This window comes from Phyllobates terribilis, unplaced genomic scaffold (genome assembly GCF_046119375.1).
Source record: "Phyllobates terribilis strain yellow unplaced genomic scaffold, ASM4611937v1 Scaffold_9__5_contigs__length_417890890, whole genome shotgun sequence".
In the NCBI taxonomy this organism is placed as follows: Eukaryota; Metazoa; Chordata; class Amphibia; order Anura; family Dendrobatidae; genus Phyllobates; species Phyllobates terribilis.
This window is the reverse complement of record NW_027362769.1, coordinates 415,563,823-415,577,757: the sequence shown is the minus strand read 5'-3', so window position 1 is coordinate 415,577,757 and position 13,935 is coordinate 415,563,823. Positions and strand designations below refer to the sequence as shown.

At 60.7% G+C, this 13,935-nt stretch overlaps 1 protein-coding gene across 3 annotated transcripts in view; it reads right to left on the bottom strand.

Annotated features, from left to right (window-relative positions):
* The window catches only part of RUSF1 (RUS family member 1), a 161,256-nt gene that overhangs the window by 60,579 nt on the left and 86,742 nt on the right, over positions 1–13,935 (bottom strand). For all 3 annotated transcript variants that reach the window (XM_073649061.1, XM_073649060.1, XM_073649062.1), the window contains 4 exons: positions 7,417–7,531; positions 7,247–7,292; positions 7,143–7,175; positions 5,433–5,538 (listed from right to left, as the gene is read on the bottom strand). In XM_073649061.1, coding sequence (XP_073505162.1) covers positions 5,433–5,538; positions 7,143–7,175; positions 7,247–7,292; positions 7,417–7,531 — 300 coding nt within the window. The remainder of the gene's footprint in view (positions 1–5,432; positions 5,539–7,142; positions 7,176–7,246; positions 7,293–7,416; positions 7,532–13,935) is intronic.

Below are 13,935 nucleotides of genomic sequence, written 5' to 3'. Positions count from 1 at the left end.
CATACCTTACATACTCCAGCACTGCACACAGGAGAGTGAAGCATGATGGGAGGACAGGATAGGACAGAAGACCGGACCTATAGGGGGCGTACCTTATATACTCCAGCACTGAACACAGGAGAGTGAAGCATGATGGGAGGACAGGATAGGACAGAAGACCGGACCTATAGGGGGCATACCTTACATACTCCAGCACTGCACACAGGAGAGTGAAGCATGATGGGAGGACAGGATAGGACAGAAGACCAGACCTATAGGGGGCGTACCTTACATACTCCAGCACTGAACACAGGAGAGTGAAGCATGATGGGAGGACAGGATAGGACAGAAGACCGGACCTATAGGGGGCGTACCTTACATACTCCAGCACTGAACACAGGAGAGTGAAGCATGATGGGAGGACAGGATATGACAGAAGACCGGACCTATAGGGGGCGTACCTTACATACTCCAGCACTGAACACAGGAGAGTGAAGCATGATGGGAGGACAGGATAGGACAGAAGACCGGACCTATAGGGGGCGTACCTTACATACTCCAGCACTGAACACAGGAGAGTGAAGCATGATGGGAGGACAGGATAGGACAGAAGACCGGACCTATAGGGGGCGTACCTTACATATTCCAGCACTGCACACAGGAGAGTGAAGCATGATGGGAGGACAGGATATGACAGAAGACCAGACCTATAGGGGGCGTACCTTACATACTCCGGCACTGCACACAGGAGAGTGAAGCATGATGGGAGGACAGGATATGACAGAAGACCGGACCTATAGGGGGCATACCTTACATACTCCAGCACTGAACACAGGAGAGTGAAGCATGATGGGAGGACAGGATAGGACAGAAGACCAGACCTATAGGGGGCGTACCTTACATACTCCAGCACTGAACACAGGAGAGTGAAGCATGATGGGAGGACAGGATAGGACAGAAGACCAGACCTATAGGGGGCGTACCTTACATACTCCAGCACTGAATACAGGAGAGTGAAGCATGATGGGAGGACAGGATAGGACAGAAGACCGGACCTATAGGGGGCGTACCTTACATACTCCAGCACTGCACACAGGAGAGTGAAGCATGATGGGAGAACAGGGCACTGCACACAGGAGAGTGAAGCATGATGGGAGAACAGGATAGGACAGAAGACCAGACCTATAGGGGGCGTACCTTACATACTCCAGCACTGCACACAGGAGAGTGAAGCATGATGGGAGGACAGGATAAAACAGAAGACCGGACCTATAGGGGGCGTACCTTACATACTCCAGCACTGCACACAGGAGAGTGAAGCATGATGGGAGGACAGGATAGGACAGAAGACCGGACCTATAGGGGGCATACCTTACATACTCCAGCACTGCACACAGGAGAGTGAAGCATGATGGGAGGACAGGATAGGACAGAAGACCGGACCTATAGGGGGCGTACCTTACATACTCCAGCACTGCACACAGGAGAGTGAAGCATGATGGGAGGACAGGATAAAACAGAAGACCGGACCTATAGGGGGCGTACCTTACATACTCCAGCACTGCACACAGGAGAGTGAAGCATGATGGGAGGACAGGATAGGACAGAAGACCGGACCTATAGGGGGCATACCTTACATACTCCAGCACTGCACACAGGAGAGTGAAGCATGATGGGAGGACAGGATAGGACAGAAGACCGGACCTATAGGGGGCGTACCTTACATACTCCAGCACTGCACACAGGAGAGTGAAGCATGATGAGAGGACAGGATAGGACAGAAGACCGGACCTATAGGGGGCGTACCTTACATACTCCGGCACTGAACACAGGAGAGTGAAGCATGATGGGAGGACAGGATAGGACAGAAGACCAGACCTATAGGGGGCGTACCTTACATACTCCAGCACTGAACACAGGAGAGTGAAGCATGATGGGAGGACAGGATAGGACAGAAGACCGGACCTATAGGGGGCGTACCTTACATACTCCAGCACTGAACACAGGAGAGTGAAGCATGATGGGAGGACAGGATAGGACAGAAGACCAGACCTATAGGGGGCGTACCTTACATACTCCAGCACTGAACACAGGAGAGTGAAGCATGATGGGAGGACAGGATAGGACAGAAGACCGGACCTATAGGGGGCGTACCTTACATACTCCAGCACTGCACACAGGAGAGTGAAGCATGATGGGAGGACAGGATAGGACAGAAGACCAGACCTATAGGGGGCGTACCTTACATACTCCAGCACTGAACACAGGAGAGTGAAGCATGATGGGAGGACAGGATAGGACAGAAGACCGGACCTATAGGGGGCGTACCTTACATATTCCAGCACTGCACACAGGAGAGTGAAGCATGATGGGAGGACAGGATATGACAGAAGACCAGACCTATAGGGGGCGTACCTTACATACTCCGGCACTGCACACAGGAGAGTGAAGCATGATGGGAGGACAGGATATGACAGAAGACCGGACCTATAGGGGGCGTACCTTACATACTCCAGCACTGAACACAGGAGAGTGAAGCATGATGGGAGGACAGGATAGGACAGAAGACCAGACCTATAGGGGGCGTACCTTACATACTCCAGCACTTAACACAGGAGAGTGAAGCATGATGGGAGGACAGGATAGGACAGAAGACCGGACCTATAGGGGGCGTACCTTACATACTCCAGCACTGAATACAGGAGAGTGAAGCATGATGGGAGGACAGGATAGGACAGAAGACCGGACCTATAGGGGGCGTACCTTACATACTCCAGCACTGCACACAGGAGAGTGAAGCATGATGGGAGAACAGGGCACTGCACACAGGAGAGTGAAGCATGATGGGAGAACAGGATAGGACAGAAGACCGGACCTATAGGGGGCGTACCTTACATACTCCAGCACTGCACACAGGAGAGTGAAGCATGATGGGAGAACAGGGCACTGCACACAGGAGAGTGAAGCATGATGGGAGAACAGGATAGGACAGAAGACCGGACCTATAGGGGGCGTACCTTATATACTCCAGCACTGCACACAGGAGAGTGAAGCATGATGGGAGGACAGGATAGGACAGAAGACCGGACCTATAGGGGGCGTACCTTACATACTCCAGCACTGCACACAGGAGAGTGAAGCATGATGGGAGGACAGGATAGGACAGAAGACTGGACCTATAGGGGACGTACCTTACATACTCCAGCACTGCACACAGGAGAGTGAAGCATGATGGGAGGACAGGATAGGACAGAAGACCGGACCTATAGGGGGCGTACCTTACATACTCCAGCACTGCACACAGGAGAGTGAAGCATGATGGGAGGACAGGATAGGACAGAAGACCAGACCTATAGGGGGCATACCTTACATACTCCAGCACTGCACACAGGAGAGTGAAGCATGATGGGAGGACAGGATAGGACAGAAGACCGGACCTATAGGGGGCGTACCTTACATACTCTTGCACTGCACACAGGAGAGTGAAGCATGATGAGAGGACAGGATAGGACAGAAGACCGGACCTATAGGGGGCGTACCTTACATACTCCAGCACTGAATACAGGAGAGTGAAGCATGATGGGAGGACAGGATAGGACAGAAGACCGGACCTATAGGGGGCGTACCTTACATACTCCAGCACTGCACACAGGAGAGTGAAGCATGATGGGAGGACAGGATAGGACAGAAGACCGGACCTATAGGGGACGTACCTTACATACTCCAGCACTGCACACAGGAGAGTGAAGCATGATGGGAGGACAGGATAGGACAGAAGACCGGACCTATAGGGGGCGTACCTTACATACTCCAGCACTGCACACAGGAGAGTGAAGCATGATGGGAGGACAGGATAGGACAGAAGACCGGACCTATAGGGGGCGTACCTTACATACTCCGGCACTGCACACAGGAGAGTGAAGCATGATGGGAGGACAGGATAGGACAGAAGACCGGACCTATAGGGGGCGTACCTTATATACTCCAGCACTGCACACAGGAGAGTGAAGCATGATGGGAGGACAGGATAGGACAGAAGACCAGACCTATAGGGGGCGTACCTTACATACTCCAGCACTGCACACAGGAGAGTGAAGCATGATGGGAGGACAGGATAGGACAGAAGACCAGACCTATAGGGGGCGTACCTTACATACTCCAGCACTGCACACAGGAGAGTGAAGCATGATGAGAGGACAGGATAGGACAGAAGACCGGACCTATAGGGGGCGTACCTTACATACTCCAGCACTGCACACAGGAGAGTGAAGCATGATGGGAGGACAGGATAGGACAGAAGACCAGACCTATAGGGGGCGTACCTTACATACTCCAGCACTGAACACAGGAGAGTGAAGCATGATGAGAGGACAGGATAGGACAGAAGACCGGACCTATAGGGGGCGTACCTTACATACTCCAGCACTGAACACAGGAGAGTGAAGCATGATGGGAGGACAGGATAGGACAGAAGACCGGACCTATAGGGGGCGTACCTTACATACTCCAGCACTGGACACAGGAGAGTGAAGCATGATGAGAGGACAGGATAGGACAGAAGACCGGACCTATAGGGGGCATACCTTACATACTCCAGCACTGCACACAGGAGAGTGAAGCATGATGGGAGGACAGGATAGGACAGAAGACCAGACCTATAGGGGGCATACCTTACATACTCCAGCACTGCACACAGGAGAGTGAAGCATGATGGGAGGACAGGATAGGACAGAAGACCAGACCTATAGGGGGCGTACCTTATATACACAAGCACTGCACACAGGAGAGTGAAGCATGATGGGAGGACAGGATAGGACAGAAGACCAGACCTATAGGGGGCGTACCTTACATACTCCAGCACTGCACACAGGAGAGTGAAGCATGATGGAAGGACAGGATAGGACAGAAGACCGGACCTATAGGGGGCGTACCTTACATACTCCAGCACTGAATACAGGAGAGTGAAGCATGATGGGAGGACAGGATAGGACAGAAGACCAGACCTATAGGGGGCGTACCTTACATACTCCGGCACTGCACACAGGAGAGTGAAGCATGATGGGAGGACAGGATAAAACAGAAGACCGGACCTATAGGGGGCGTACCTTACATACTCCGGCACTGCACACAGGAGAGTGAAGCATGATGGGAGGACAGGATAGGACCGAAGACCAGACCTATAGGGGGCGTACCTTATATACTCCAGCACTGAACACAGGAGAATGAAGCATGATGGGAGGACAGGATAGGACCGAAGACCGGACCTATAGGGGGCGTACCTTACATACTCCGGCACTGCACACAGGAGAGTGAAGCATGATGGGAGGACAGGATAGGACCGAAGACCGGACCTATAGGGGGCGTACCTTACATACTCCGGCACTGCACACAGGAGAGTGAAGCATGATGGGAGGACAGGATAAAACAGAAGACCGGACCTATAGGGGGCGTACCTTACATACTCCGGCAGTGCACACAGTAAGAGTGAAGCATGATGGGAAGACTGGAGCCAAGATCTCCATAAAGATCGCCAGGTCATTTAACAAATCGGCAAAAAGTCTGAAGAATAAAAAAGTCACCTGAAGAATTCAGCAAATAAGAGATATAAATGAGACAGCCCCCCAAAATAGCTGTGAGGCTGCACAATACCACGCAGGAGGCTCTGCACGGAGCAGCGACCACGTCTCTGGGTACAGTGTGACGTCAGGAGGCTCTGCATGGAGCAGCGACCACGTGTCACGGGTGTGTCAGATGTGACAGTCACCCTACAGTTGGTTGCAGAAGATCTCTTCATTTGGCATTACAGACACCTTCTTAGATCTGTCTCACTTAAGGGAGACAGGGTGATCAGATCAGCCTAAGAGGTCTCCACTCGCCCTTTCCCTAGTGTATGGGCTCCCTTCCCCTCTTCCCTTCGTGTTGCACTTAGTCTTTCCTACACCTTGCGTGACACCACGTCTCTGGTTAAAGTGTGACGCCAGGAGGCTCTGCATGGAGCAGCGACCACGTCTCTGGGTACACTGTGATGCCAGGAGGCTCTGTACGGAGCAGCGAACACGTCTCTGGGTACACTGTGACGCCAGGAGGCGCTGCACAGAAAAGCGAACACGGCTCTGGGTACAGTGTGACGTCAGGAGGCTCTGCACGGAGCAGCGGCCACGTCTCTGGGTACAGTGTGACGTCAGGAGGCTCTGCATGGAGCAGCGACCACGTGTCACGGGTGTCTCAGATGTGACAGTCACCCTACAGTTGGTTGCAGAAGATCTCTTCATTTGGCATTACAGACACCTTCTTAGATCTGTCTCACTCTAGGACCCAGCGGCTACCTCCATCCTGCTAATTGACATCCAGGCCTGAGTGTTTAAATACTTTGTTTGCTACAGGGAGGTGCCGGTGATATTCACATGTTCCCCTGTGAAGGCTTGGAACTACTGCAGTCTGCTTACTTCCTCTCTGGTGCCTAGGAGGACATTGGTGTTATCTTTCTGAAATCGGCTCAAGTGAAGTTACTTTCCCCCCGTGTTTGTCTCCCTTGTTGTCTTTAGTTGTTAGTGGGGACTGACTAGTGCTCACCCCCCCTTCCCTATACAGGGCCAAGCTCTAGGGAATTACAGGGTTTAGGTTCCTGTACGGAGATTAGTGAGGAACCAATATAAGGATGTTAGGGGAGACAGGGTGATCAGATCAGCCTAAGAGGTCTCCACTCGCCCTTTCCCTAGTGTATGGGCTCCCTTCCCCTCTTCCCTTCGTGTTGCACTTAGTCTTTCCTACACCTTGCGTGACACCACGTCTCTGAGTACACTGTGACGCCAGGTGGCGCTGCACGGAACAACGAACACGGATCTGGGTACAGTGTGACGTCAGGAGGCACTGCACGGAGCAACGACCACGTCTCTGGGTACTGTGCGACGTCAGGAGGCTCTGCACGCAGCAGCGACCATGGCTCTGGGTACAGTGCGACGTCAGGAGGCTCTGCACGCAGCAGCGACCACGGCTCTGGGTACAGTGCGACGTCAGGAGGCTCTGCACGCAGCAGCGACCACGGCTCTGGGTACAGTGCGACGTCAGGAGGCTCTGCACGCAGCAGCGACCACGGCTCTGGGTACAGTGCGACGTCAGGAGGCTCTGCATGGAGATGGATCACAGACATAAGCACTCGTTACCTCCATCGCTTGGCGTCACAGTCCAGGCGGCTCCTGTAATAGAGAAGGACTTAGAGATTCCCCCTTAAGTGCTACCGCTTGTAATCTACACAACAGTCTCCTACCCCTTCATCCAGGCGAACAGGATGCGGCCGATCATCCCGGTGCCATCTACACAACGAGAAGACGACCAATCAGAAGTCAGGAACAACAAAGCATCAGAGAGGAAGGAAGACGACCAATCAGAAGTCAGGAATAACAGAAAGCATCAGAGAGGAAGGAAGACGACCTGCACCTCGGAGAATCCAGGTAATAGTGGCGGCTGTCACCGTGGCCGAGCTGTCACCAACACCGGATCCACGGAGAAGAGCATGAGTGGCCAGCGAGCCTGTGACACTGCTGGAGAAGGCCTGGAAATCACAACGTAGGAAGGTCAGAAAGTGCAGGCGTCGCACTGCACACTCTGGCGCCATCAGTCGCCCCCTCCCAGATTTGAGGGCATCGCATCGCGCACACATACGCTAGCGTCATCAGCCCCCCGATATGCAGGCCTCGTCTCGCACGAGCCTCGTCCTGCCATCCCCCAGATGCCTGAACGGCCCCTTCCCAGACACGCGGGCCTCTTCCCACACACCTCCCTCATCCAGACGCGCGGGCCTCTTCCTGCACCCATCCCCCAGACGCGCAGGCCTCTTCCTGCACCCATCCCCCAGACGCGCGGGCCTCTTCCCACACACCTCCCTCATCCAGACGCGCGGGCCTCTTCCTGCACACTCCTCCCCATCCCCCAGACGCGCGGGCCTCTTCCTGCACGCCTCTCCCATACCCCAGACGCGCAAACCTCTTCCTGCACCCATCCCCCAGACGCGCAGGCCTCTTCCTGCACCCATCCCCCAGACACGCGGGCCTCTTCCCACACACCTCCCTCATCCAGACGCGCAGGCCTCTTCCTGCACACTCCCCCCCCCATCCCCCAGATGCGCAGGCCTCTTCCTGCACACTCCCCCCCCCCCCATCCCCCAGACGCGCAGGCCTCTTCCTGCACACTCCCCCCCCCCCCCCCATCCCCCAGATGCGCAGGCCTCTTCCTGCACACTCCCCCCCCCCCCCCATCCCCCAGACGCGCAGGCCTCTTCCTACACGCCTCCCCCATACCCCAGACGCGCAAACCTCTTCCTGCACCCATCCCCCAGACACGCGGGCCTCTTCCCACACACCTCCCTCATCCAGACGCGCGGGCCTCTTCCTGCACACTCCTCCCCATCCCCCAGACGCGCGGGCCTCTTCCTGCACACCCCCCCCCCATCCCCCAGACGCGCAGGCCTCTTCCTGCACCCATCCCCCAGACGCACAGGCCTCTTCCTGCACGCCCCCCCCTCCCCCAAACGCGCAGGCCTCTTCCTGCACGCCCCCCCCTCCCCCCCATCCCCCAGACGTGCAGGCCTCTTCCTACACGCCTCCCCCATACCCCAGACGCGCAAACCTCTTCCTGCACCCATCCCCCAGACACGCGGGCCTCTTCCCACACACCTCCCTCATCCAGACGAGCGGGCCTCTTCCTGCACCCATCCCCCAGACGCGCAGGCCTCTTCCTGCACGCCGCCCCCCTCCCCCAGACCTCTTCCTACACGCCTCCCCCATACCCCAGACGCGCAAACCTCTTCCTGAACCCATCCCCCAGACACGCGGGCCTCTTCCCACACACCTTCCTCATCCAGACGCGCGGGCCTCTTCCTGCACACTCCTCCCCATCCCCCAGACGCGCGGGCCTCTTCCTGCACACTCCCCCCCCCATCCCCCAGACGCGCAGGCCTCTTCCTGCACCCATCCCCCAGACGCGCGGGCCTCTTCCTGCACGACCCCCCCCTCCCCCAGACGCGCAGGCCTCTTCCTGCACGACCCCCCCCATCCCCAAGGCCTCTTCCTGCACACTCCCCCCCCCCCATCCCCCAGACACGCAGGCCTCTTCCTGCACGCCTCCCCCATCCCCCAGACGCGCAGGCCTCTTCCTGCACGCCCCCCCCCCCTCCCACAGACGCGCAGGCCTCTTCCTGCAAGCCTCCCCCATCCCCCAGATGCGCAGGCCTCTTCCTGCATGCCCCCCCCATCCCCCAGACGCGCAGGCCTCTTCCTGCACGACCCCCTCCCACAGATGCGCAGGCCTCTTCCTGCACGCCTCCCCCATCCCCCAGACGCGCAGGCCTCTTCCTGCACACTCCCCCCCCATCCCCCAGATGCGCAGGCCTCTTCCTGCACGCCTCCCCCATCCCCCAGACGCGCAGGCCTCTTCCTGCACGACCCCCTCCCACAGATGCGCGTGCCTCTTCCTGCACATCCCCTCTCCTCCAGACGCGCGGGCCTCTTCCTGCACGCCTCCCCCATCCCCCAGACGCGCAGGCCTCTTCCTGCACACCCCTCCCTCCCACAGACGCGCAGGCCTCTTCCTGCACGCCTCCCCCATCCCCCAGATGCACAGGCCTCTTCCTGCACGCCCCCCCCATCCCCCAGACGCGCAGGCCTCTTCCTGCACGACCCCCTCCCACAGATGCGCAGGCCTCTTCCTGCATGCCTCCCCCATCCCCCAGATGCGCAGGCCTCTTCCTGCACGCCCCCCCATCCCCCAGACGCGCAGGCCTCTTCCTACACGCCTCCCCCATACCCCAGACGCGCAAACCTCTTCCTGCACCCATCCCCCAGACACGCGGGCCTCTTCCCACACACCTCCCTCATCCAGACGCGCGGGCCTCTTCCTGCACCCATCCCCCAGACGCGCAGGCCTCTTCCTGCACGCCCCCCCTCCCCCAGACGCGCAGGCCTCTTCCTGCACACTCCCCTCCCCCCCATCCCCCAGACGCGCAGGCCTCTTCCTACACGCTTCCCCCATACCCCAGACGCGCAAACCTCTTCCTGCACCCATCCCCCAGACACGCGGGCCTCTTCCCATACACCTCCCTCATCCAGACGCGCGGGCCTCTTCCTGCACACTCCTCCCCATCCCCTAGACGCGCGGGCCTCTTCCTGCACCCATCCCCCAGACGCGCAGGCCTCTTCCTGCACGCCCCCCCCTCCCCCAGACGCGCAGGCCTCTTCCTCACCGGATCCACGGAGAAGAGCATGAGTGGCCAGCGAGCCTGTGACACTGCTGGAGAAGGCCTGGAAATCACAACGTAGGAAGGTCAGAAAGTGCAGGCGTCGCACTGCACACTCTGGCGCCATCAGTCGCCCCCTCCCAGATTTGAGGGCATCGCATCGCGCACACATACGCTAGCGTCATCAGCCCCCCGACATGCAGGCCTCGTCTCGCACGAGCCTCGTCCTGCCATCCCCCAGATGCCTGAACGCCCCCTTCCCAGACACGCGGGCCTCTTCCTGCACACTCCCCCCCCCATCCCCCAGACACGCGGGCCTCTTCCTGCACACTCCTCCCCATCCCCCAGACGCGCGGGCCTCTTCCTGCACACTCCTCCCCATCCCCCAGACGCGCGGGCCTCTTCCTGCACACTCCTCCCCATCCCCCAGACGCGCGGGCCTCTTCCTGCACGCCTCCCCCATCCCCCAGACGCGCGGGCCTCTTCCTGCACCCATCCCCCAGACGCGCGGGCCTCTTCCTGCACCCATCCCCCAGACGCGCGGGCCTCTTCCTGCACCCATCCCCCAGACGCGCGGGCCTCTTCCTGCACCCATCCCCCAGACGCGCGGGCCTCTTCCTGCACCCATCCCCCAGACGCGCGGGCCTCTTCCTGCACCCATCCCCCAGACGCGCGGGCCTCTTCCTGCACCCATCCCCCAGACGCGCGGGCCTCTTCCTGCACCCATCCCCCAGACGCGCGGGCCTCTTCCTGCACCCATCCCCCAGACGCGCAGGCCTCTTCCTGCACCCATCCCCCAGACGCGCAGGCCTCTTCCTGCACCCATCCCCCAGACGCGCAGGCCTCTTCCTGCACCCATCCCCTAGACGCGCAGGCCTCTTCCTGCACCCATCCCCCAGACGCGCAGGGCTCTTCCCACACACCTCCCTCATCCAGACGCGCGGGCCTCTTCCTGCACACTCCCCCCCCATCCCCCAGACGCGCGGGCCTCTTCCTGCCCGCCTCCCCCATACCCCAGACGCGCAAACCTCTTCCTGCACCCATCCCCCAGACACACGGGCCTCTTCCCACACACCTCCCTCATCCAGACGCGCGGGCCTCTTCCTGCACACTCCCCCCCCCATCCCCCAGATGCGCGGGCCTCTTCCTGCACACTCCCCCCCCATCCCCCAGATGCGCAGGCCTCTTCCTGCACACTCCCCCCCCCCCCATCCCCCAGACGCGCAGGCCTCTTCCTACACGCCTCCCCCATACCCCAGACACGCAAACCTCTTCCTGCACCCATCCCCCAGACACGCGGCCTCTTCCCACACACCTCCCTCATCCAGACGCGCGGGCCTCTTCCTGCACACTCCTCCCCATCCCCCAGACGCGCGGGCCTCTTCCTGCACACTCCCCCCCCATCCCCCAGACGCGCAGGCCTCTTCCTGCACCCATCCCCCAGACGCGCAGGCCTCTTCCTGCACGCCCCCCCCCTCCCCCAGACGCGCAGGCCTCTTCCTGCACGCCCCCCCTCCCCCCCATCCCCCAGACGTGCAGGCCTCTTCCTACACGCCTCCCCCATACCCCAGATGCGCAAACCTCTTCCTGCACCCATCCCCCAGACACGCGGGCCTCTTCCCACACACCTCCCTTATCCAGACGCGCGGGCCTCTTCCTGCACCCATCCCCCAGACGCGCAGGCCTCTTCCTGCACCCATCCCCCAGACACGCAGGCCTCTTCCTGCACACTCCCCTCCCCCCCATCCCCCAGACGCGCAGGCCTCTTCCTACACGCCTCCCCCATACCCCAGACGCGCAAACCTCTTCCTGCACCCATCCCCCAGACACGCGGGCCTCTTCCCACACACCTCCCTCATCCAGACGCGCGGGCCTCTTCCTGCACACTCCTCCCCATCCCCCAGACGCGCGGGCCTCTTCCTGCACACTCCCCCCCCCCCCATCCCCCAGACGCGCAGGCCTCTTCCTGCACGCCCCCCCCTCCCCCAGACGCGCAGGCCTCTTCCTGCACGCCCCCCCTCCCCCAGACGCGCAGGCCTCTTCCTGCACGACCCCCCCCATCCCCAAGGCCTCTTCCTGCACACTCCCCCCCCCCCATCCCCCAGACGCGCAGGCCTCTTCCTGCACGCCTCCCCCATCCCCCAGACGCGCAGGCCTCTTCCTGCACTCCCCCCCCTCCCACAGACGCGCAGGCCTCTTCCTGCACGCCTCCACCATCCCCCAGATGCGCAGGCCTCTTCCTGCACGCCCCCCCCATCCCCCAGACGCGCAGGCCTCTTCCTGCACGACCCCCTCCCACAGATGCGCAGGCCTCTTCCTGCACGCCTCCCCCATCCCCCAGACGCGCAGGCCTCTTCCTGAACACTCCCCCCCATCCCCCAGATGCGCAGGCCTCTTCCTGCACACTCCCCCCCATCCCCCAGACGCGCAGGCCTCTTCCTGCACGCCCCCCCCTCCCCCAGACGCGCAGGCCTCTTCCTGCACGACCCCCCCCATCCCCAAGGTCTCTTCCTGCACACCCCCCCCCCATCCCCCAGACGCGCAGGCCTCTTCCTGCACGCCTCCCCCATCCCCCAGACGCGCAGGCCTCTTCCTGCACTCCCCCCCCTCCCACAGACGCGCAGGCCTCTTCCTGCACGCCTCCCCCATCCCCCAGATGCGCAGGCCTCTTCCTGCACGCCTCCCCCATCCCCCAGACGTGCAGGCCTCTTCCTGCACGACCCCCTCCCACAGATGCGCGTGCCTCTTCCTGCACATCCCCTCTCCTCCAGACGCGCAGGCCTCTTCCTGCACACTCCCCCCCCCCCCCCCCCGCATCCCCCAGACGCGCAGGCCTCTTCCTGCACGCCCCCCCCCCTCCCACAGACACGCAGGCCTCTTCCTGCACGCCCCCCCCTCCCACAGACACGCAGGCCTCTTCCTGCACGCCCCCCCCATCCCCCAGACGCGCAGGCCTCTTCCTGCACGACCCCCTCCCACAGATGCGCAGGCCTCTTCCTGAACGCCTCCCCCATCCCCTAGACGCGCAGGCCTCTTCCTGGATGCCTCCCCCATCCCCCAGACGCGCAGGCCTCTTCCTGCACGCCCCCCCCTCCCACAGACGCGCAGGCCTCTTCCTGCACTCCCCCCCCTCCCACAGACGCGCAGGCCTCTTCCTGCATGCCTCCCCCATCCCCCAGATGCGCAGGCCTCTTCCTGCACGCCTCCCCCATCCCCCAGATGCGCAGGCCTCTTCCTGCACGCCCCCCCATCCCCCAGACGCGCAGGCCTCTTCCTGCACGACCCCCTCCCACAGATGCGCAGGCCTCTTCCTGCACGCCTCCCCCATCCCCCAGACGCGCAGGCCTCTTCCTGCACACTCCCCCCCATCCCCCAGATGCGCAGGCCTCTTCCTGCACGCCTCCCCCATCCCCCAGACGCGCAGGCCTCTTCCTGCACGCCTCCCCCATCCCCCAGACGCGCAGGCCTCTTCCTGAACGACCCCCTCCCACAGATGCGCGTGCCTCTTCCTGCACATCTCCTCTCCTCCAGACGCGCGGGCCTCTTCCTGCACACTCCCCCCCCCCCCCATCCCCCAGATGCGCAGGCCTCTTCCTGCACGCCTCCCCCATCCCCCAGACGCGCAGGCCTCTTTCTGCACGCCCCCCCCCTCCCACAGACGCGCAGGCCTCTTCCTGCACGCCTCCCCCATCCCCCAGATGCGCAGGCCTCTTCCTGCACGCCTC